This window comes from Eumetopias jubatus, unplaced genomic scaffold (genome assembly GCF_037043125.1).
Source record: "Eumetopias jubatus isolate StellerSeaLion01/CBP00866 unplaced genomic scaffold, mEumJub1_p1.0 scaffold_11, whole genome shotgun sequence".
Lineage (NCBI taxonomy): Eukaryota > Metazoa > Chordata > Mammalia > Carnivora > Otariidae > Eumetopias > Eumetopias jubatus.
Genome location: NW_028274817.1, coordinates 57,663,568 through 57,689,957, shown reverse-complemented (window position 1 = coordinate 57,689,957; position 26,390 = coordinate 57,663,568). Strand labels below are relative to the sequence as shown.

At 33.6% G+C, this 26,390-nt stretch overlaps 1 protein-coding gene across 1 annotated transcript in view; it reads left to right on the top strand.

Annotated features, from left to right (window-relative positions):
• LOC148163067 (uncharacterized) overlaps window positions 1–26,390 on the top strand; it is a 314,088-nt gene that overhangs the window by 30,985 nt on the left and 256,713 nt on the right. Inside the window, exons 2-3 of the mRNA XM_088028556.1 lie at window positions 16,547–16,710; window positions 23,596–23,634. Coding sequence (XP_087884682.1) covers window positions 16,547–16,710; window positions 23,596–23,634 — 203 coding nt within the window. The remainder of the gene's footprint in view (window positions 1–16,546; window positions 16,711–23,595; window positions 23,635–26,390) is intronic.

Genomic DNA, 26,390 nt, shown 5'->3' with positions numbered 1-26,390 from the left:
TGCATGATATGACGTATATTTTTGAATTGTTGAGAATTGTTTTGTGACCTAATATATTATATATTCAGGAGAACGTCCTGTGTGCAGTGAAAAGAATGTGGATTCTGCTCTTTTAAGATGGAATGTTCTGGATATATCTGTTAAATCCTTTTGGTCCAGGATTTCATTCAAAACCACTGCTTTCTTTTGATTTTCTATTTGGATGATCTTTCCATTGATTGAAGTGGGGACTTAAAATATCCTACTATAATTGTATTGCTATGGATTACCTCCTTTTTGTTTGATATTAATTGCTTTATGTATTCTGCTGTATGCATGTTGGATGCATCAACATTTAAAATGTTATATTTTTTCTCCATTTAGTATTTTTAGGTTTATTTTTCTTAAGTTTTTATTTAAATTCCAGTTAGTTAACATACAGTGTAATATTAGTTTCAGGTGTAGAATTTAGTGATCCAAACACTTACATACAACACCCAGTGTTCATCACAAGTGTACCCCTTAAGCTGCATCACCTACTTATCCCATCCCCCAACTCACCTCCTCTTTGGTAACCATCAGTTTGTTCTCTATAATTAAGAGTCAACTTCATGATTTGCCTCTTTCTTTTCTTCCCCTGTGATCATTTGTTTAGGTTCTTAAATTCCACATATGAGTGAAATCATATGGTATTTGTCTTTCTCTGATTCACTTATTTTGCTTAGCATAATACTCTCTAGTTGCACCCCCATTGTTGCAAATGGCAAGATTTCATTCTTTCTTATGGCTGAATAATATTCCATTGAATATATGTACCACTTCTTCTTTATCAGTTTATCTATCAATGGATACTTGGACTGCTTCCATAGTTTGGCTATTGTAAATAATGTTGCAATAAACATAAAAGTGTATGTGTCCCTTCAAATTAGTGTTTTTGTATTCTTTTGGTAAATACCCATTAGTGTGATTTGCAAATGGAAGTGTAGTTGTAATTTTAATTTTTTGAGGAACCTCCATACTGTCTTCCACAGTAGTGGCACCGATTTGCATTCCAACCACAGAGCACTGAGGGTTCCTTATTCTCCCCATCCTCACCCACACTTGTTGTTCCTTGTGTTTTTGATTTTCCCCATTCTGACAAGTGTGAGGTGGTATCTCATTGTAGTTTTGATTTTTATTTCCATGATGATGAGTGATATTGAGTATTCTGCATGTATCTCTTGGCCATCTGGATGTCTTCTTCTTGGAGAAATGTCTGTTCATGTGTTCTGCCCATTTTTAAATTAGAATATACATTTGGGGGACATTGAATTGTGTAAGTTCTTTATATATACTGGATACTAACCCTTAACAAGATATGTCCTTTGCAAAATTCTTCTCCAGTTCAGTAGGTTGCCATTTAGTTTTGTTGGTTGCTTCCTTCACTATGCAGAAGCTTTTTATTTTGATGTAGCCCTAATAGTTTATTTTTGCCTTTGTTTCCCTTGACTCAGGAGACATATCTAGAAAGATGTTCTTATGACTAATGACAGAGAAACTACTGCCTATTCTCGCTTCTAGGATTTTTATGGTTTCAGGTCTCACATTTAGATTCTTAATTCATTTTGAGTTTACTTTTGTACATAGAATAAGAAAGTGGTCCAGTTTCATTTTTTGCATGTAGCTCTCCAGTTTTCCCAACACCATTTGTTGAAGAGATATTCTTTTTCCCCTTGGATATTCTTTCCTGCTTTGTCAAATATTAATTGACCATATAGTTGTGGGTTCATTTGTGGATTTTCTATTTTGTTGCATTGCTCTATGTGTCTATTTTTGTGCCAGAACCATAGTGTTTTTGATTACAACAGCTTTGTCATACAACCTGAGGTCTGGAATTGTGATAACTCCAGTTTTGTTTTTGTTTTTCAAGATTGCTGTGGCCATTCAGGGTCTTTTGTGGTTCCATACAAATTTTAGGATTGTTTGTTCTATTTCTGTGAACAATGCTGTTGGTATTTTAATCAGAATTGGATTAAATGTGTAGACTGCTTTGGGTAATATAGGCATTTTAACAATATTCTTCCAAACCATAAGCATGGAATATCTTTCCATTTCTTTGTGTCATCCTCAGTTTTTTTCATCAGTGTTTTATAGTTTTCAGAGTGTAAGCCTTTCACCTCTTTGGTTAAATTTATTCATAGCTATTTTATTCTTTTTGGTTCAGTTGTAAATGGGATTGTTTTCTCAGTTTCTCTTTCTGTTGTTTCATTATTAGTGTATAGAAATGCAGCGGATTTCTGTATGTTGATTTCATAACCCCAAACTTATTGAATTAATTTATCTGTTTTAGTAGTTTTTTGGTGGAGTTTTTTGGGTTTTCTATATATAGTATCATGTCATCTGCAAACAGTGAAAGTTTTACAGCTTCTTTACCAATTTGGACATCTTTTATTTCTTTTTGTTGTCCAATTGCTGTGACTAAGTCTTCTAGTACTATATTGAATAAAAGTGGTGAAAGTGGAAATCCTTGTCTTGTTCCTGACCTTAGAGGAAAATCTGTTTTACCCATTAAGGATGATGTTAGCTATTGGTTTTTCATATAAGGCCTTTATTATGTTGAAGTATATTTCCTCTAAACCTACTTTTTTGAGGGTTTTTATCATGAAAGGATAGTGTACTTTGTCAAATGCTTTTTTCTGCATCTATTGAAATGATCATATTGTTTTTATCCTTTTTCTTAGTGATGTGATGTATCACATTGCTTGATTTGCAAATATTTACCTTCCTTTGCATTCCAAGAATAAATCCCACTTGATTGTGGTGGATTTTTTAAAAATACTTCAAAATATATTTAAATATTTTTTTAAAAAATATTGTTGGATTCAGTTTCATTACTGTTAATCTGCCTATTTTCTATTTCTTCCAGCATCCATGTTGGTAGGTTATATGTTTCTATAGATTTATCCATCTCTTCTACATTATTCAATTTGTTGGCATATAAATTTTTTTCTTTTTATTTATGTTTTAAAGATTTATTTATTTATTTTAGAGAGCACGGGGGAAGGGAGGGAGAAGGGAAAGGGAGAGAGAGAATCTCAAGCAGACTCCCTGCTGAGCATGAAGCCTGATGCAGGGCTCAATCCCATGACCCTGAGATCATGACCTGAGATGAAATCAAGATTCAGACACAACAAACTGAGCCACCCAGGCACCCCACTTTTTCAAATATTCTTTTATAACCCTTTGTGGTGTTTGTTGTTATTTCTCCTCTTTCATTTGTAATTTTATTTTAGTCCTTTCACTTTTTTTGATGAATGTGGCTGAAAGCTTACCAATTTTGTTATCTTTTCAAAGAACCAGCTGCTGCTTTCATTGATTTGTTCTGTTGATTTTTTAATTGTTTCTTTATTATTTATTTCTGTTCTAATCTTTTTAACTTTCTTTCTTCTGCTGGTTTTGGGTTTTGTTTGTTTTTCTTTAAGTGTAAGGCTAGGTTGTTTATTTGAAATTTTTCTTGCTTCTTGAGATATTGCTATAAACTTTCCTATTAGAACCACTTTTGCTGCATCCCCCAAATTTTGGACCATTGTGTTTTCATTTTCATTTTCCTCTATGTACTTTTTGATTTCTTCTTTGATTTCTTGGTTGGCCCCTTCATTGTTTAGTATCATGTTATTTAACCTCCATGTGTCTATGCTCTTTCTAGATTTTTTCTTGTGGTTGATTTCTTATTTCATAGCATTATTTTCAGAAAAGATGTATGGAATGACTTCAGTCTTTTAAAAATTTGTTCAGACTTGTTTTGTGGCCTAATATATGATCTATTCTGGAGAATGTTCTGTATGCAGTTGAAAAGAATGTGTATTCTGCTGTTTTAAGATGGAATGTTCTAAATATGTCTGTTAAATCCATTTGGTCCAGTGTGTCATTCAAAACCATTCTTTCCTTGTTGATTTTCTCTTTGAATGATGTGTCCATTGATGTACGTGAGGTGTTAAAGTCCTCTACTATTGTACTATCATTGATTAGTTCCTTTATGTTTGTTTTTAACTATTTTATGTATTTGGTTGCTCCCATTGGGGGTGCATGAATATTTACAATTGTTATATCTTCTTGTTGGATTGTCTCCTTTATTATTATATTGTGCTTCTTTTTTGCTTGTTACAGTCCTTGTTTTTTTTTAAAGATTTTTATTTATTTATTTGTCAGAGAGAGAGAGAGCACAAGCAGGGGGAGCAGCAGAGGGAGAGAGAGAAGCAGGCTCCTCACTGAGCAAGGAGCCCGATGTGGGATTTGATCCCAGGACCCTGGGATCATGACCTGAGCTGAAGGCAGACGCTTAACGACTGAGCCACCCAGGCATCCCTACAGTCCTTGTTTTAAAGTCTATTTTGCGCAATGTATTTACTGCTACCTTGGCTTTCCTGTGACATTGATTTGCATAATAAATGTTTTACCATCCTGTCACTTTAAATCTTCATGTGTCTTTAGGTCTGAAGTTAGTGTCTTGTAGGGAACATATAGATGGGTCTTTTATATATATAATCTGTCACCCTGAGCTTTCGGTTGGAGCATTAAGTTCATTTATAAAGTATTTATTGATAGATATGTATTTATTGTCATTTTGTTCTTGTTTTGTGGTTGTTTTTGTAGCTTTTTTCTGATCCTTCTCTTACCCTTTTTCATGGTTTGCTGGCTTTGTTTAGTGATATACTTGGGTTCTTTTTTTTTTTTAGTTTTCACATATCTATTACTGCTTTTTGATTTGTGCTTATCATTATGTTTGTATATGTCATCTTCTGTATATAACAGTCTATATTAAGTTGACGGTTACTTATGTTTAAACCCATTTTTTACTCCTTCCCCCCCCCATATTTTAGGTATATGGTGTCATATTTTGCATACTTTTATTTTGTGAATCCCTTGACTGATTTTTACAGGTATACTTATTTTTACTGCTTTTGTGTTTCCTAATTTTCATTCTCTTACTTACTGTATTTCCTTTCCACTCAGTGAGTCCCCTTAATATTTCTTGTGTGGGTCGTTTAATTTTCATGAACTCCTTTAGTTTTTGTTTGTCTAAAAAACTCTCTCTTTCTATTCTGAATGATAGCCTTGCCAGATAGAGTATTTTGGGCTGCAGATATTTTCCTTTCAGCACTTTGAATATGTCATGCCACTTCCTTCTGGCTTGCAGTGTTTCTGCTAAGAAATCCACTGATAGACTTATGAGGTTTTCTTTGTATGTAAATGTCTTCTTTTCTCTTGCTAGTTTAAAAATTCTTTATCACTTCTTTTTACCATTGGTATAAGCTAGTTAAGTAGTGAATGTGGGCCTTGTGCTGGTTCCCACAGGTGGCCATGTGTGTATACTCAGGGACAGGGGAGAGAAATGGCATATGCCAGCTTCTTTGTTCTTCAGGAGGTCATCCTGAGATCCCTGCCACTCTGGGACATGTTCTGGGATGAGTAAATAGCTCTTCCTCCTGTATGCCCCATGCATTTTTCAAACTGCTGCTTCTACACTGTATCTCTGCTGGCCGTTTGTCATGCTGTCTCTTTAAAGGTGAGGACCCAGCTGTCTATTGCTCTCTGGGCTCTCCTGGAACAGAGCCCACTGATTTTTAAAATTCCAGGCCTTAAGTCCCTTTGGTGGTAAGAACTCATGAAATTCTGCTCCTCTTGCTTTCAAAGCCAGATGTTATGGAGATTCATCTTCCCCATGCAGGCTCCCCAGTGTGATAGTCTGTTTCTTGCCCTTCTCTGTGCTGGTGGCTCCCTCCTCCCACCCCGTGGACAGCTGTGGTTTGTTTTGCTCCCTACTGCATCTCTTTCCTTTGGACCCTCTTCAATGTGGCTTCTTCTCTACCTTTAATTGTAGAGTTTGTTCTGCCAGTCTTCAGTTCTTTTTTCTAGGTTATTTACACTGATATGAGTGTTATCTAGTTGTATTGGTTGGATGAGGTGAGCTCAGGGTCCTCTTACTCTGCCATCTTCACAGCCTTCTGAAGTGCTGTTTAATGATTGTCCCAAAGCTGCAAGCCTTCATCCTACCAAAAACAAAAGTCAAAATTCAAAGTTCAAATTCTTATAACCACTAAAGTTTATGCCATTTTGGCTGGGGGGAGGTAAGGAGTTATATGGGTGAATGATAGGGTGAACATTTTGTTTTGTTTTACTTTTTTTCTGGAGCGGGACAGGTGGAGGGAACAGGGATTAGAAAACCTCCATTTTAGGTGGGGGATTATCTATGGATTCTTTGAAAATGGTATTTTCTTTACCTTCTTTTTTCCCCCAATCCTCTAGCATCATTGCCATCTAACTACTCGTTCAGACTTTACTGAAAGGAATCTGAGATGAAGTAGGAATTAAGATGGAGGTCAATAAAGTAGATTCAATTTTAGTCCTTTATTTATTAAGGGTTTCTATTGAACTATTCGTGGGGTTATTTAAGTATGTTGTATCTCCTTGACACTCATCCTACCCTATTATCAGTAATAATGACACTACAAGCTACAAATTCATTGCTTGGTTATTAAGTATCATTCACTGTGCTAAGATCACTTTACTCCCATTATTTTACTTAATACTAGCAACAACTATGAGCATGGTACTATCATTAGTTTAATTTTAAACATTAAGAAGTTGGGGTTTAGAAAGATGAAGTGACTTGCCTGAAATCATGAAACTAGTAAATATCAGGGCCTGGATTTGATCTGAGGCAGTTTGGTTTTAGTGTTCTTACTCATAACTATTGCATATACTGATGCAGGACCATTAAGCACAATGGTCAAGAAAGAATTTTTGAGATGTTTTATGGTACAAAAACATTCTTATATTACAGTACTTGGACAGGATCCATGGGGAGAAAGAGCTACACTTGTGATTGTGAGGAGTGACTGATTATATATTTTTAAGTTTGTGGAGGGAGGGGGTAGAGATAACAAGTTTCTAAGGAATTTCTGCATGCTAAATGTAGGGTCTGCAGGACCTTGGAGGTCTGGTTACTGTCAAGATAAGGTCCCTTTCAGTCTGTAATGAAACATCAGCGTTAAGGCATCCATGACTTCCTGGAGGAATGTCATGCTCTGAATGTCTCAGGTATTTATCAGTGGGCTGTAAGTTGTAAAGAGATTTAATGTTAGCCACACTTCTCTTGTCTTTGTTCTCATCATATACATTATGCATTATATGGATTATGCATATAGGTGTACACACACACACACAATGTTATGACCTAGAGCTTCTGTATGTGTCTTATCATAAGTTGAAATTCATTTTCAATTTTTGAATAACTTGTACTGTATTTGGTGTGCCTTAAAAATAAAACCCATGCATATTCCTTTGAATATTTCAAACAGTAAAGTAGAAGATAGATCTGATAACTATCCTAGGCTGTATTAATTTTCCCAGGTGTGTTCAGAAAGCACCATTTTCTCTCATATCAGTTGTATTACTGGTAAAAAAAAATTGAAAAGACTGAATTTTGAAATAATGATATAAGTATTTTAACTCTGAATGTAGTTTTAATTTTTCTCTTGAGAATTTTTGTTTTGTTTTCTTATTTTTTGCAAGATTTAAAAAAGAATTGATTTTGTAGTTTTTAGTTTAATATTCAGTTGTTTAGAAAAAAACCTATGGGGGTGCCTGGGTAGCTCAGTTGGTTATGCGTTGGTCTCTTGATTTCAGTTCAGGTCATGATCTCAAGGTTGTAAGATTGAGCCCTGCATCAGGTTCTGTGTTGGACATGGAGCCTGTTTAAGATTCTCTCTCTCCCCTCTCTCTCTAAAAAAAAAAAGGAAGAAAAGAAAAGAAAGAAAAAGGAAAAAGCCTTATGAATGACCTCTAGCTAGGTACAATTAAAATAATCTAATTTCAGGTATCAAGCAAATTAAGGGCCATGAATAAACCTCATTCTGAATACCTCCAAACAAGTAAAAGTGGGTTTTTCCCCTGAGATTCATCCACTTTGTACATTTACTTCAGTTATTTTATCTTTTTAAAGATTTATTTTTATTTATTTATTTATTTCAGTGAGAGAGAGAGAGAGTGATGGGGAGGGGCAGAGGAAGAGGGAGAGAAACTCAAGCAGACTCAGAGCTGAGTGCAGAGCTGGACATGGGGCTTGATCTCAGGACCCTGAGATCAGACCTGAGCTGAAACCAAGAGTTGGATGCTTAACTGTGCCACCCAGGGGCCCTTCTTCTGTTATTTTAGATATTGCATCATCACACATGATTTTCACCAGTATTGATCTAAGAAAATACTTCGGTTTATTATTGTTAAATCTTATTTAAATCTTTAACACCTGTATTTTTAGAATGTTTACATATTTTTCCTATTTTTAAATTTCCCTCTAAGTTTATTATTGATGGGCTAGTTTATCATTTTGTCTTTTTTTAAGTAGAAAACGAGTGAACCTTAGGTATTTGTTAATGAAAATATTTTCTTATTGTTATACCCTGTATTTCTATGACAAAATAATAAAATATAATTATGTAATGCCTCCAAATGTGTTAAACATTGAAGTAGTGTATATATATGGACATGTGTGAGCTGAAATTTTGAATGGCAGTGTACAACTCAGCAGCTGACAGCAATGGATGTTGAAAGGAATTACAAAGGTCCTAAGACAAACTTTTCTTATTTCACAATTTTATCTGAGATCTATTTTGTCAATAACTCATGTTGAGGCAGAAAGGTATCCTCTAAGACAGCAACAAAATTGGATCTCAACAGTTATTTTTTTAAGTAGTAGATTTTTCAAAGTTTAATATTTTGGTCTTCATGACATGTTTATGTAAACATTTTAAATCAAACTCCCCACCCCCACCTCATTATTTGGCATGGATAATTTTTTTTAGTGTTCTTAGAAACATCTTTATTTTGTGTTCTTACTTCATTACATGCATTGCAAAATGTGTATATCAGTCACTTACAATACACTCTTCTCTAAGTAGTATGCAAGCAGTGTTCTTCCAAACATCTTTATTAGAAGTGTTCTTAAACACCACTATACATGGATTGCAGAATATGTATAGCTTCCATTGACTGATATAACACTGATCTCTACATAGTAAGCAAGTATCGTTCTTGAAACATCTTTATTAGAAGTGTTATTAAACACTTCATTACATGCATTGTAGAATGTATAGATATCATTTACTGATATCTCAAAGTATATGCAAGTAGCAGACTTTTATAATTTAAGTAACAACACAAGCAATTTAAAAATTAAGAAATACATTTGCTACAAAATGCACATACATACACACATACAAAAATTAACATATCCCCGTGGAATTCCAAATGTATATAAAATGTATATTCATTTACTTTGGATTATCTATGTTCATAGTCTCATTAAAGAAGAAAACATTGAGAATTAACTTTGTGTGTAATTTCAAATACCATTTTATTTTTTTAAAGATTTTATTTATTTGAGAAAAAGAGAGAGAGCTAGCACAAGCAGGCAGAGCAGCAGGCAGAGGGAGAGGGAGAAGCAGGCTCCCCACTGAGCAGAGAGCCCAACGATGTGGGACTCAATCCCAGGACACTGGGATCATGACCTGAACTGAAGGCAGATGCTTAACCGACTGAGCCACCCAGGTGCCTTCAAATATCATTTTATTTTTATTTTTTAAGAATTTATTCATTTGAGAGAGAGCGCACAAGCAGGAGAGGCAGAGGGAGAGGGAGAGCCAGACTCCCCACTGAGCTGGGATCCTGACACGGGGCTCGATCCCAGGACCCTGAGATCATGACCTGAGCCGAAGGCAGATGCTTAACCATCTGAGCCATCCAGGTGCCCCCAAATATCATTTTAAATATATTCTCAATATTTAGGTAGAGTTTTATCATAGCTTTCTCATTTAGGTTTATAATTTTTTACCATTTTTTCAAGCCAGTTTATTTCTACAATCTTCTTACTGTATTTTAAATTGAGTTCTTTTGGATCTATTGAGCATCTTTCTTATTATGTTTGACTATTTTTCTATAACATCAAATCAAAGTGATAGTTTTCTGTTGGTGCCAGGTTTGTTTTGTGCCTTTGAAATTCCTGGCTTTCTTTGGAATCTAATTTTGTAGTTTGCTCGTAGTAGTATGTCTAGGCTCCATCACATATGGTTTCTTTTTTTAAGATTTTATTTATTTATTTATTTGAGAGAGAGAATGAGAGAGAAAGAGAGCATGAGAGGGGGGAGGGTCAGAGGGAGAACAGACTCCCCGCTGAGCAGGAAGCCCGACGCGGGACTTGATCCCGGGACTCCAGGATCATGACCTGAGCCGAAGGCTGTCGCTTAACCAACTGAGCCACCCAGGCGCCCATCACATATGGTTTTTATGACTTGCTACCATGAAGAAGCTCTCAGTTAAAATGCTAACAATCATCTATTGCTTGAAATTAAGTAAATTAAGAGTTTTAAAATGCATTTGGTGTCTTTTTTTTAAGATTTTTTTATTGATTTATTTGACACAGAGAGAGAGACAGCTAGAGAGGGAACAAAGCAGAGGGAGTGGGAGAAGCAGGCTCCCAGCTGAGCAAGGAGCCCAGCGCGGGGCTCGATCCCAGGACCCCGGGATCATGACCTGAGCCAAAGGCAGACGCTTAACGACTGAGCCACCCAGGCGCCCCACATTTGGTGTCTTTTTTTCCCTTTGGCATCTCTTTTCTTTCAAGTATATACCAATTCTTTATAAAATATAGATAGATGAAATTTTAATTGTTGAGTTTCAGAAAATTTTAAATGCTTTTGGCTGTAGAAGCATCTCTTTAAATTTCAGTTGTGGTACTGGTTTAAATAAATTAATTAGCCAATTTCTAACTAATACAATTCAGCAATATATAGATTTTTCCCTGAGTTCTTTTCATTATTTTTTTGTATTTATCTCTTCTAGATAAAGTCATAGCACACAAATAAGAAACCAATTAGACTCAAAATAGTATTGTATTAACCTGTGTATAGTATGGTGGATTTTAGGAACATAAAGAATAGATTGGTAAAGCTGAATTACATGCTGTGTATAGCGTTAGGAAATACTAGATTGCAGTTTTATTGTGCAGGATATGTGTATGTGAAAACATTGCCCTGAGCTGTAGTCGTGGCCGAGTGGTTAAGGCGATGGACTAGAAAACATTGCCCTATTACTCAAATTCATTCTAATCTCTCATCTCTTTGATTAAAGCCTACAATATTTCTCATTCACTTAATTCTTGGGGCATATTTCTTGTAGTGTGAAATACATGACATTAACAATTTTTGTGTGTTTTTCTTTAGTTGCATAAAACAAAAATGTAAGCTCTTTAAATGCAGGGATTGTGTTGTGTTTCTTCCTGTCTCCCACAATTTCTAAAATTTACTGTGCATACAGAAAGCATTTATTAAATATCTTAGCAAATACATGAGTAAGATTAAGGAATGGTGAGCTGTACATACAGATTATGATCTCTCCAAAAATTCACAGATGTGGATAGCTGGCTGCACTAAGATTACTCTGAGATCATGGTCAGCTGTCTCTTACATCTTCAAGCACGTCATTCTAGATTATCTTATGGATGTCATAGAAGCCATTTCCAATCTTAGGCCATCTCAATTACTATGACAAGTAGTATAGCATGGTGGTTAAGAGGATGAGATCTGTAGTTAAACTTCTTAGATTTAAATCCTGACTCAGTCACTTACTAGCTGTGTGTTCTTCAGTAAGTGACTTACCTCTCCTTAAGTCAGTTCTTACATCTGTAAAGTGGGGATAATAGTAGTTCCTATGTCATAGTGTTATTATGAGAATGGAGTTAATATATAAAAAGTGCTTAGAACACTGGCAAATATTAGTTATTATTATTACAGTGGGTCTTGCATTTTCTTAAACTAAAAGAAAAAAGACTCCAATCATTTTTTTTTATAAACAAAATACACAGGCTAATCTTGATGGCTTATGTTGATCCCCATACATATACAGTGGGGTTATGACTGTATAAATTACTGATATATTTGGGAAAATAAGTGTAAAATTTATATAAGCACATGCATGCACATATTCACACATATACACAATATTTAAGAATAATACTGTGACTCAAACTTGTAAATCAATATTGTTAATATCAAGCTCTGATGGGACAAAATGACAAGGGATAAAAATAAATCCTGAGGAGGTGTGGATGTGTATGCCATATAAATCAATTTGAAAGTCACAGATTTTCAGATTGATAGCTTAGTATTCAATCATAAAATTTATCCTTGGCAGTAATTTGAACATCACCATTATGAATGTGTGAAAGTATATCAAATTACAGATAGTTTTACAAACCTGGAAGACTGTGTGCCAGATACTGAGAATGAGATTTCTGCCTTTCTTTAACGGTATCACTCTGAAGGGGCATGCTGATTGTGGAATTTTAATCAATTGTTAGGCTTGCTAGATGTCTCCTTGGATATTTGCCATGGATTTTTTGCATCAAGACATTTAGTTACTTCAGTCTTCATGCTTCCTTAAAGAAATGGCCATGTCTCTGATTAGCAAGCTTTTCATGCTAATTACCTGATACATGTTAATCAGACCAACTTTTTAATTATGCCATTTATGGCTTAAAAGGCCAATGTTTAAATGAAAGCAAACTGATATGTATGAATTCCATCCAAAATCCCATAATCAAAAGATACAGACTATTGGTTGGTGAAGCCATAGAACTGGTTTCAGGTCCATATTTATTATCTGGTCCATATACTTTCTAAGGAATTTTTAATAAAAGGGTTTATAAAAACAAAGGCAAAGTAACCTAGCTCAAATAACTAGGATTTACTATATCAGATAATCATCTATAGAGACTAAGTTGTTTTATTATATTTGTATATATCACAATTCTTTAATGTAGTCCTACAATCTTGTTGACAGTATATTACATTTTAGTGCAAGTATCTGTTGCAGTTCATAAAACAGAATGTGGCCCTGGGCTGTGTGAAATGTTCAAAGCATTATTATTCACTTGCCATACACACATGAAGAGTAAAGAAAAGATAAAATCCTCTCTGATAAGTCATTCAATATTTAAATATATTCACTGAGTAAAGTTTCAAGTACATATGAGCATCATCCATAAGACATTTATATATCATTCTATTGGGCAAAACTATAATTTTCTCCTAGCCAATTCCTAGCATAAAAACTGACCCATACAAATCTGTTTATTTTTTTAATCATATTTAAGAAATGTAACAAGTACTGTAAACTCTTCTATAAATTAATAAGAAGATTACCTTGAGAAATTTAGCTTTCAAATTTATTTTGACATAGTTACACAGCTTCCCCAATAACCAAAGCAACTCTGAAAAAGAAAAGCAAAGCTGGAGGCATCACAATTCTGGAATTCAAGTTTTATTACAAAGCTGTATTGATCAAAACAGTATAATACTAGCACAAAAATAAACACATAGATCAATGGAACAGAATAGAAAACCCAGAAATGAACCCACAACTATATGGTCAGTTAATCTTCAACAAAGCAAGAAAGAATATCCAGTGGAAAGAAAACAATCTCTTCTCTTGATATTTTTTATTTACTTTTAGCCACTCATATATGTACTCCCATAAATCAAATACTTACTTCTCTTTACTTAATGAAAGGAAATAATAAACTTGAAAAATAAGTTGAGAAAAATACACGCAAGTTTAGGTTGGTACTTTGTAACTCTCTGAATAATATTGCTGCTTATTTTTATAGCATGGAGCAGAGAAGTAGTCTCTATTATAAAGCTTCAAGGGAGGGAAATGGGAAATCTGAATAAATAAACTGAGAAGTTGGGTTATTCCAGGTGGCTTTACTTTTTAAATTTGTAAATGCAATGAGAAACTTTACTAATTTATGAGTAATCAAGGATAAGGCCAGTCTAAATACGTAGGATTGAGAATTTAAAAAATTTAAAATAAAAGAAATATAGTATTATATCTTTAAAAAGCAGATTGTAATAAGAATGAAACCAACATGCACCAAAAAAAAAATCTGATTAAAAATTGGGCAGAAAAAACTTAAAAAAAAAATGGGCAGAGGACCTGAATAGTTATTTTTCTAACAAAGACATACAGATGGCCAACACACACATGAAAACATCCTCAACATCACTAATCACAGAAATGCAAATCAAAACCACAGTGAGATATCACCTCACACCTGTTAGAATGGCTAAAATCAAGAAAACAAAAAACATCAAGTGTTGGTGAAGATGTGGAGAAAAAGGAACTCTTGTGCATCCTTAATGGGAATGTAAATTGGTACAGCCACTATGGAGGGTCCTCAAAAAGCTAAATAGAAATGCTCTACGATCCAGTAATTCCACTATTGGGTATTTACCCAGGGAAAAAGAAAACACTAACTCAAAAAGATATATGCACCCCTATGTTTATTGCAGGATTCCTAAGAAAGCAGGAAGGAAGGGAAAAATGAAGGGGGGGGAATCAGAGGGGGAGATGAATCATGAGAGACTATGGACTCTGAGAAACAAACAGGGTTCCAAAGGGGAGGGGGTTGGGGGGATGGGTTAGCCTGGTGATGGGTATTAAAGACGGCACGTACTGCATGGAGCACTGGATGTTATACGCAAACAATGAATCATGGAACACTACATCAAAAACTAATGATGCAATGTATGGTGATTAACATAACACAATAAAAAAACAATAGCTAAGACATGGAAACAAATTAAGTGTCCATCAATAGATGAATGGATAAGGAAAATGTAGTAGGAAAAAATATATATAATATAGATAATGTGGTATATTATAATTAATTATTAGATATATGTGGTACATTATATATGTTGTATAAGATGAATGGATAAGAAAAATATGGTATATATAATATGAATATAATGGAATATTACACAGCCATAAAAAAGATGAGACAGTGCTGTTAGACAACATGGATAGACCTAGAAGGTATTATGCTAAGTGAAATAAGTCAGACTGAGAGAGACAAATACCATATGATTCCATTTATGGAATCTAAAAGAAAATGAATAAAGAAACAAAGAACAGAATCAGAATTATAAATACAGAGAAAAAACTGATGGTTGCCAGAGGGGAGGTGTATGGAGGGGTTGGATAAAATGGGTGAGGAGACAGAGATACAGGTCTCCAGTTATGGAATGAGTAAATCATGGAAATAAAAAAACAGAGCATATGGAATATAATCAATGATAGTGATGTAATGGGACAGATGGTACCTATACTTGTGGTGAACATAGCATAATGTATAAACTTGTCAAATCACTAAGTAGTACAACTGAAACTAATGTAACATTGTGTGTCAACTATACCTAAATAAAAAAATAAATAATAAATAAATAGAATGAAACTAAGTAAACTTAATAGAAGTCATTTATAGGCCTTGTTTTAATAAATAGGTAAGAATGCAAATATTATTTAATTAGCATATGAGTACAATGAAGTATATACTTGTAAAGTACTTGGCAAGTTTAAAAAGCAGTTTAAATATTCCTCACGAAATATTATATTATCTAATTAGCAAATTATCTAAAGATATTATAAAGGTAAACACTCTCCTGAGTTAATTATTTTTTAAAAAGCAAAGTAATAGGATCTATACTTATCAGCTTATATCATTAATTCCCAGGATATTAGCCACACTCACTTTCACAAGGAAGTTCAACATCAAATTTCAAACAAATTATAAATTATGTTTTGACCATTTCTGCTGTATTCCTACTCTTATTATGTATAACCAAAGGAGAATGATAATTTCATAATTTATTTAGTCTTCTGATGACTTTAGTTATTCATACCTCAGCCTCCTTTTATGTCAGATTAGATTAATTTTTCTCCATCATGTAATAAATTGTGTTACTTTTGGATCCTCTAATTACTTCTTTCTTTTTAAAAAAATTTTTTATTGTTATGTTAATCACCATACATTATATCATTAGTTTTTAATGTAGTGTTCCATGATTCATTGTTTGTGCATAATACCCAGTGCTAAAGATATGGCAGAAGAAGTTCACTAAATATCTGAATAATTTTGAATTTTTTTCTGTTTTAATTATAGTTACGAAGTAGTTTACCCAGGAGATTGTACCCACCCAAAATAGTTCACATATATTAACTATATAGAGAGTCTTAACTGATAAATTCCAAATGTTAAAGGAGTCACAAATCAAAAAGCACATTTTATCTCAGTTCAATTAAGTCCATCTTAGATGTTATTATAACAGATTATAAATATGCTTTCAGTTATAATCTCTGACTTTAACTGTATATTCAACAGGGTCTCTTTTATTAATTAAATTTTGTACTTAAGCATTTCTATAAGGACCTATAAAAATTTGTCCTTCCTAAGCCTTTCTGACTAAAGATGCTGAATTTAAGGTGGATTGTTGGAATAAAAATGGTAAATGGCTCACTGATAATGACAAAAAGCCACAAGTAATTCTGTTTTTTTAATTTTCTTTAAGTTTTTTAATTTTATATTTTTTCACAAGTAATTCTATATGGGTAGAATTGAATAGTTATCTTTACAAGAAGGTATAGACTCTATTTTCCTTGAAATCTCCTCTACCTCTTTTATCTTTTTCAGGATTGGATGATAGTTTTCTGGTATATGGAGAAAACTTTGAAAGAGCAGATATAAATGGGGAGAAGCTACTTAATATAACCCGGCAAAAACTTAATGATCTTGGTATAATCCAGACAAACCACCAGGACATCATATTAAAAGCAGTTGCTAATATTTATAAAAAGGTGAGTATAACACTGTCCTATACTGCCTTTCTTTCTAATTAACAAAAAAATAATTAAAGAGTGTGCTTCTCTCTGATATTATACGATCTACAGTGAATTGCAGTTTTTTGCCTTTACACTTCAAAAGTAATTATGACTGATATGGTCTCTCATTAGTCTGTTAAAAAATTCTGTGGGCCCTTCTTAATCCTATATTTGAATAATGGCACTGTCTGAAGTGATTGCTGTTTCTGCTTCTGCCTTGAGGATAATGTGTCCCATCATTCCTGGGAAAACTCAAGGATATTCTGCCTAAACTCAAGGATATTCTGCTTCCCAGAATTAAAAGTCAGACATGGAAGTTCTAGGAAATAAATTTACAAATTTTTATAAGATCAAAGAATTGAGAGGACTGCTCTATCTACTGAGGCTCAGAATGAATTGAAGAATGGTAAGGGGGTTATCTGGGCCAGACACAATATTCTAGACAGGCGTCTTTGCACCTAGAAATAGAGTTGTCACTTTATATAATAGTTAAGTCAACCCAAAACTCAATAATAAATACAAAGAATAAACCTGGCATTGTTTAACAAAGATGAAGAAAACTTGGAGTTTTTCATTATTTCAGGGCTGTGATCAAAATCCATCTATCTATTCAACAAATATTGATTGAAGAACTTCAGTTACTTGAGAAATTCAAGAGATGTCATATGCCTAATTGTGTCTAATGAGTTTCATTTTCCACATTTTCATTTGATAGGCTTAAAAACTATTTCTTTCTCAGTCTGGCCTATTTCGCTTAGGATAAAAGCCTCTAGGTCCATCCATGTTGTTGCAAATGACAAGATCTCATCCTTTTTGTGCCTGCATAATATTCCATTGCATGTATAAACCACTTCTTTATTCATTCATCTATCAGTGGACACTTAGGTTGCTTCCATACCTTAGCTATTGTAAATAATGTTACAGTAAACATACAGTTGTGTATATATTTTTGAATCAGTGTTTTCATTTTTGGGGGGTGAATACCCACTAGTGGAATTATTGGATCATATGGTATTTCTATTTTTAATTTTTTGAGGAACTTTCACATTGTTTTCCACAGTGGCTGTACCAATTTATATTCCCACCAATAGTTCGCAAGGGTTCCTTTTTCTCTACACCCTTACCAACACTTGTAATTTCTTGTCCTTTTGATTTCAGCCATTTTGACAGGTGTGAGGTGATATCTCATTGTGGTTTTGATTTGCATTTCTGTGATGATTAGTAATGTTGAGCATTTTTTCATGTGTCTGTTGTCCATCTGTATATCTTCTTTGGAAAAATGTCTATTCAGGTGCTTACTCATTTTTACAATGGAACACCATGTACTCCTTTTTAAAGTAGTCCCTGTGTATCTATTCCATCATAGTCTTTACAAGAGTGTGACAGTATGTGTATTTGATTACACTTTATATCCTATTAAGTTAGGTATTCAATTGAGACTACTAACTAGAAAACACCATGAGAATCCTTGCATACTGCCTGAACAAATTTAGTGTGTCAGTCCTAAAAGGGTTTAATTTTAACAGTCACCTGTACAATTTAAATACAATTTATTTCTATATGGAAGACTTATATTGGAGACTGTTGATTATGTCAAGAGGTCAAGAAGTTTTTCCCTACAGAGCAGAATACCATTTAAAAATATTGGATGGAAAAAAAGAGAAATATTTGATGGGGGAAAACTCTAATAATATCAATTTCTCTCAACTAGCCAGCCATTCTCAAGAATATCTAGGCATCAAAATTGTTTCTTATTCTTAAATAATTTCATAAATTCTTGTGATTATGCTACCATGTTACCCATCCTTCACAGCATGTTCTAAAGGATATTCTTTTGAGTAAAAGGAAAAAAAGGAGTTGTAATGTGTTAGTACTTCAGTCAAATTATTGAAGTATACATGAACCTGAAGATCTGAAAAATTTATACCCTCTAAATGTTTCATGACCATGTTTATCTTTTCTGGGATCTGTCTGAATAAAAATACTTGGGCTGAATAGCTACGCCATAAACCATATATCATTGAATTTAAGATGCAGCCATTGAAGTGTGTGATTATATCCTTTACCACTTTGAAAGAAAAAAAAAAGCTGCCAATTAAGCTAGTCCAATAATTTCTTCCCATATGGATCACATCCTGATTTAGGAAATTTTAAAATTCAAAAATACATCTGCCTTTTACAATCAATGTAATATGGTATTTTGTAAGTTTATATGGTCCCTAAGGTACAGGCTGTGATAATTTTTTGGAAGATCAAATGGAAAAGGGACACATGTTCCTAGAGGTCATAGATAAGTTTTCATATAGCTGTGTGAGCAGTGACTTTTGGTAAGGCTGTTTTTGACTCAAATTCTGAAAATTAGCCAAGTATCATATATCATATACTAAATATATCATCATATTTTAACTGGATATCTGGGACTTCTGGGGTGGAATAAATCAAAACCCCATTAGAAGAAAAATGTGACCTGGAAATGATCAAACAGAAAAAGTAATGAGGGGACAGGATCTGAATAACAAATTATTTCTTAGTGAAGAGGACTATATTTGTTTTATTTCTGTGCTTTCATGGAGGGATGAAACTTGAGAAATGAGAGAAGACCGTGGGATATAACTATTCTTCTTGGCATATATTTAATAGAAATCCATCATAATTTCTTTAATATTAAATGGCAAGTCGATGCATGGATCACATGCATACAGATTTTAAATATATGATAACAGATAAAATTAAGTGTAGATAAAAAGAAATATGTTATAAAATTATCAGTTTTTCAGCACACTCTGTATTATAATTTGATTTAAAATATGGTTTATGTGTGGTTAGAGGGTGGAAAATCAGGTTTAGAGATATAATTTTGAAGGCTGACACCATGCCAAGTGATAGTAGAAATCTTGGGAAGTGTTGGTGGAGAAGATCAGAAAGCTCAATTTGAAGGTTTTGAAGTAATAATCTTAATATAATATTATTGACTTTAACTTTACTTCATATTATTATTGACTTTTAACTTGACTGTGTGTAGCAGGGAATCATTTATAAAGTACCATTCCATATTCTATTCTGATTTTAACAACTGAGTGATAAGAAAAGAACATCCATCAGGCATTCAAAAACACATACAAAAGTAGAAATTTTAAAAGGATGAGTTTTTTTTTAAAGAACATTATGGATAGCCGCTATCATGCTTGTTTTATAGATGAAGACACTGAGGGTCATAAGTTTATTTGTTTTTCTCCATGATTGCTTGATGAATAAATGATGGAGATGGGTCTAGAGTTCAGGTTGTCTGGCTCAATATTGTTACACTCAATCAAAGCTGGAACCAGAGAAGAGAAGAAGGTGGGTGAAGGAGAGAATGAATGAGAGGGATGTAGAGGCTATTGAAAGAGCCAGGAAATCACCAGCAGTTAAGGGAGATATATATCTGAGGAGGGCAACATCAGCAGGGTAAAATATTACCAAAGAGGTAAAAGAAATTCTATTACAATCTTATGGGTAGTAAAGTTTGAGGCAAAATATTTTCATACATTAAAAATTAATTGTTTGACAAGGAGAAATAAGTTAACCAAATGTAACAAATTTATCTGTGTTACTTCTGTTGGGCCCTTCATAAATATACCATTTGCTTCATGGGCTATTGCTATTATCCAGTTTGCATATTTTAAATCAGCTAAGCAAGAAGAAAATAATTGTTGAATCTTTATACTTACCCATATTCATCTTTCCTCGGTTGAAGAAGTAGTATCGTTTATTATTAAAAACCTCAGTAGGACATTTTTGTCCCTGGTGAAAGGTCCCTCTTTTTTAGAAAGACACAGGAACATTTAGTGGAAGATATCAATGTATAATTACATTTTTTAAACTGTATATCGCCATGCAGTGAGGAAATATTCAATAGATTTGTCATCAAAGCATGAAGTTGAAAATCTGTCTTTAGTAGATTTATCATTTTTGCACATGGGTTTTCTCATCTCTCTGAGTTAATTACAAAGAACAGTACCAGGCAAGAACAATATCAAAGAAAACAGATTATTGATGTTATAGATATTTATAGATGTGTTCATATGCATCTGGCAGTTAATAAATGAAAATTGTATTTCATATAATTAAAGGTTAAGTTATGTGAAGATAATTACTGACAAATATGATAAGGTAATATCATTATAAATAGAAATTCAACTCTGTGAATTCAAGGATTTACATCCCTCAGAGGAGTAGGGAAGTTTCTGTGTTTGGAATCAACTATAGGAATTAATTGAATTACAGCTCTCCAATATGTCCTTTTAGTATCACAGATCACCATAATTACTATCAGTGCCATTTATGGAGTTTGGGAAGCCTTTTCAAAGATTTACAATTGATCATTATTATAGAAAAATAGCAATTGGGAAATAATCAATAGGATATAATTTTTTCAAAAATGGAAAAATAGAAGGAATAGTGATAATCATATTTTTAAAATTACATATTATAATCCAAATACTTTTTTCCTTTTATCATATCGAAAATTAATTTATTTCTGTGTTCTTTTCTGAATTTAGCTAGTTTATCTAGCTCATGCTTAAATCTAGGGCAGAATCTATCCCTTTAAGTTATTTCCTCTATCCAACTTTTCAGTATAGAAAATGTCATCAAGTGTGGTTAAAGTTTATCTTATGGAATATTTTCTTGTATTTGGGAAATTCAGAGCAAGAAGAAAAAACACTATTGCTTTACTTATGCCACTGTTGCTCAGTTTTATATAAAATCTCATGTACTTTGAAGTTTGGAATAAAACACTAGACATTTGAAAGTTTATTTTCCTATATGACTCCTCTTGAAATATTGAGTAGAAGGATGTAAAAATGTCTACACCTTTACTTCCATGGTGGAACAAATTCATAATGCACACTAAAAAAATCCAGTAAATCAGACTGGCAAACAGTGTTTTAGATACTCGGGCTGTTGTTCTTTGCTTTAACCCTGGGAAACATAGAGATTACTGTACAGCTTCCTTTCAAAATACATCCAGTTGCTCCTTATCCCCATGTTGCTATAACAAATGGTGGTAAGTTGTAACCATGTTAACAGAATGGAATGTGATTTACATGATGACAAAGCAGATGGCTTACTGCTCAGCAGTCAGAAGGAAAGATCAGTAACTGATTTTGGCTTCAAGACTTAACTCATTCAAGTTAATTTTTACCTGCAGCGAACTTCTTTGGAGATTAAGAATAAAATTTAAAAATCTTTAACTCCCATCTCAGAAATATAAATCTTTCTGGCATGTGCATACTTTTCATTAAAATGTCCTTTATTTCTTCTTCTTTCCCAGTATAAGGAAGTTTGATTTCATTCACCACGTGCTAAATGGAGCACTGGGTGTTGTGCGCAAACGGTGAATCATGGAAAACTACATCAAAAACTAATGATGTAATGTATGGTGATTAAGATAACATAATGAAATTAAAAAAAAAGAAATTACCTAGATATAAAAATAACTGGTACTGCTTATGAATGTAAACTGGGCAGAGTCTTACTCTGCTTTCTGTGGTATCACAGTACTGGCTAATTCTATGTTCTGAAACATTATCACTTAATCACTTTTTCTATCTTTTCATTCTTTATGTTATAATTATATTGAAGATGAACTAAACTCAGTGTTGAATTATTGTCCTTTCAGTCCTCTTCCTTTTTACCCAGAGATAAATGAATGAATGGCTCTCTGTTCTGTGAAGAAAGCCGATACAACTCATTTTCATATCTGTTAATTTTTATAGCTCATTATGACTTACCATCAATATATATTTGCAATTAAAGTTCATCTTCCTTTCTTTTATTCTTTAGCATTCCAAGGGGAAAACCTTAAATAATTATAAAGCTGAGAAATTCAAATAACCCTATCTTTTGGTCTTTTCTTCTACAATCTCATTTTTCTAGCCCTCTTAATAGAAACTAAAGTTAAATATAAGGACTAAAGATGTGTAATACTAAAAACTAACGCCTCACCAACTATTTGAATAAATATCTGGTTCCACAATGGCTGACTGCATGGTAAGCCAAAAGTTAAGGAAATTGTGTTATTCTCTCACTACAGGCAGTTTATCACTTAAGTAACCTATAGAACAGAAATTTCCTCAAGTTCATTCATAGTTATTTAAATTCCAGAATTGTTAGCTGGTTGGTTTTTTATATTGACTCTGAGGTAAGTTACAGTTGTAATGGGGGACTTGAACTATTTGGACAGCTGCTTGGAAATGTCATTCTATTAATAGCAAGACATGTGTCTGACTATGCCTACCATTCCCTTCCTTTATTACTACTTACTAACTGTAAGATGACATGGTCACTTTTTCCCAAGGCGTCTAGGTTTTATAAATAGTTCTTTTTTGCTCAAAATTTGGACCAGAGAAACTGTTCTTATCATGTTTTTCTTTTCTGAGAAATGAAATTGCCAAGAGTGCAAGTCTTCAGACTCAGGTGAATTTTTTCTTAGGGTATGGGGGTGGAAACTAAATACTTAACATTATTTCAGAAGGACGGTCAGTAATCTTATGGGAGAGATGCCAGAAGCTTAAGAAATTGGAATTTTTTGTATTAAAGAGCTATTTTACAAAGTGTTTCCAAACATAAATATTTTATGAGATATAGAAATGTTTGGATGTAAATACAATTTGTAGATGATTAAATAACTGCTCTAAAATACTAGTATGCCATGCATGTAAGCTTAATTCCCACAGAAGTAGAATTGAAGCTCACTGTACATAAATTATAGTTCACTTTATCTTTGCTTTTCTTAACATTTTAACTTCTCTTTAAAATATGGCTTCCTCTTCCTTGACTGTATATTCTTCATAAATTATCTTGGTTTTTTTCCCTTAGAACAAAGTTGAAAAGCAAGATATGCAAGGAGAAGATCAGGTAAGAAAACAATAGTAACAGCAACAACAAAAAAATCTATTGAGGAGAATTAAGTAAAAAATTATTTGTTGCAACACTGAAGACAAGTGTGATGGGAAAGGATGTACTGAGCTCTATAATTTTATGGTTCAAAGTATAGTTACCAAACTGCATTGGAATTGCTACTATTAACAGCTGCCTACTATGTGGGAAAAAGTGAGTCAAATGGGATCTTTTATTCTCAGTACACCAAGTATCCAGCTGGAAACATCTGGATGACTAACTGGTTCACTTTGCATGGGTACTATTTAATTCTGTTTCTGTGAAAGTTCTAGCACCTGATCTCTTTTGGCTCTGGGCTTTTGGATGGCATGGTAGTTGAATACATTGTCACCTCCTTTCTCTTCTGTACTATTTAATTGTGTGTGTGTGTGTGTGTGTGTGTGTGTGTGGGAGAGAGAGACAGAGACAGAGAGAAAGAGAGAGAGAGAGTTATATAATGTCCAAGTAATTGCTGGACAATTATGTTATTTTTTGTTTCTGCTAGTGTATAAGAGTTCCTCAGTTGTGGGGATTTTTCTGTTTTTGTCCATTTTTTGTAGGCGATATATCTGTTTACCAGAAAACTTCTAATAATTAATTTACCACTGTCTTAAAGATGTATTTTTGCCCATGAAAAGAGTGAATACACAGAAGTGAATACACAGAAGGACTATTAAAGCATGAATGTATTTCAGTAAAGAGATACTGATTTTTCAATGTTTAGTCACAGAACTTAGAAAAACTACAGTTACTATATGAAAATATATTATTTATCAGGTGTGTTTTCTTTTGCAAATTTGGCATTTCACATTTGGGAGTAAGGCTCAAGATACACAATTTAATATGTTCAAAAGATTTGGTTGAAGTAGAATCACTTGCTTAAGCAATTAGCCTTTAAAGTAGAGGGCTAAACATATTTTCTTTTCTAAAAGATTATTTATTTTAGAGAGAGAGTGAGAGTGAGCACAGTGGGGAGGGGCAGAAGGAGAGGGAGAGAGAGAATCTCAAGCACACTCACCACCACCCCTCCCCGCCGCGGCTGAGGACAGAGCCCAATGCAGGGCCTGATCCCAAGACCCTGAGATCATGGCCTGAGCTGAAATCAAGAGTCAGACGCTTAACTGGCTGAGCCTCCCAGGCACCCCATAGAGGGCTAAACATATTTTCTGAGGACATTTTCAGGAATTCACATACTCTCTCTCTCTCCCCAACCCCGCCCCCCCATGAACATAGTTAGCCACAACAGGTATGAAAATGACACTTAGAGGTTCATTTGTAAATTGCCTTCTAGGCAACCAACTTAGTATAGATTGTTTATGTATGAGTTCATAATTTACAGATTTTTAAAAATATGTCATTATCGTCCTTGGTGGGATTAAACTGGATATGTAAACACTTAATCAGAAAATTTGATTATTCCTTATTAGCAGTGAATATAAGATAGATATCTTGAAGATAGCCTAGTTGTAGAGTTTCTCTGTTTGGTTACTTTTGAGGAATGATACACTCCCTTCTGAGTTTTGAGATTTTGGGGGATTCCTATATCTTCTGCTTTTAATTACTTTCAACCTACTGCTACACTATTTTTTAGTGTTTACAGTAGCTCCCAATGGGAAAAGACAAATATATTTGCAGTTGTAAATGGTTGTCAAATTTAGAGTTCTCAAGTAAAATTTTATCAAAATGCTGTTTCATTTTTTAAGATTTTTATTTATCTATTTTTAAATTTCAGTATAATTGGCATACAGTGTTACATTCGTTTCAGGTGCACAATATAGTGGTTCAACAGTCCTATACATTACTTGGTACTTTCATTCTAAGTGTACTCTTTTTTTATTTTATTTTATTATGTTATGTTAATCACCATACATTACATCATTGGTTTTTGATATAGTGTTCCATGATTCATTGTTTGCATATAACACCCAGTGCTCCATTCAGTGCGTGCCCTCTTTAATACCCATCACCAGGCTAACCCATCCCCCCAACCCCCTCCCCTCTAGAACTTTCAATTTGTTTGTCAGAGTCCATAGTCTCTCATGGTTCCTCTCCTCCAGTGTACTCTTAATTCCCATTACCTACTTCACCCATCCCCCAACCCACCTCTCCTGTGGCAAATACTAGCTTGTTCTCTATATATTTAAGAGTCTGGGTTTGTTTGTTTGTTTGTTTGTCTCTTTTTTTTCTTTGTTCATTTGTTTTGTTTCTTAAATTCCATGTATGAGTGAAATCATATGGTATTCACCTTTCTCTGACTGACTTATTTCACTTAGCATTAAAAAAATGCTATTTCAGCTAATCTTATCTTGGGCCATCACATTCATTTATCTACAGATACTTCTGGTTGTTGTAGAATTTTTTTTATTAGTTTTTAATTCAAGGTTACTATTGGAAATATATTCAATTAGTTGGGGGTATGGCGCCTCAAATAAATCACATCTTTAAATTATTCAGAATTGGAATTTAGAATTCAGGTTTAGAATTTAAGCTCTAGAGTCAGGCTGCCTAGGTTTACATTCCTAGCTGTGATGTAACAACTTATTAGCTGTGATGTTGCACACATTATTCAGTGGCTCAGAACTGCCCTTGCTTTATCTGGGAAATGGAGATCATGACAATGCTAAAATTGTTGTAAATATTACCTGAGATAATTAGCTTTAATTTTTGTAAATAGTGCTTAGTATTAGCTGTAGCAGCTATTTCTCTCCCTCCCCCACCTCTTCCTTCCACTCCAT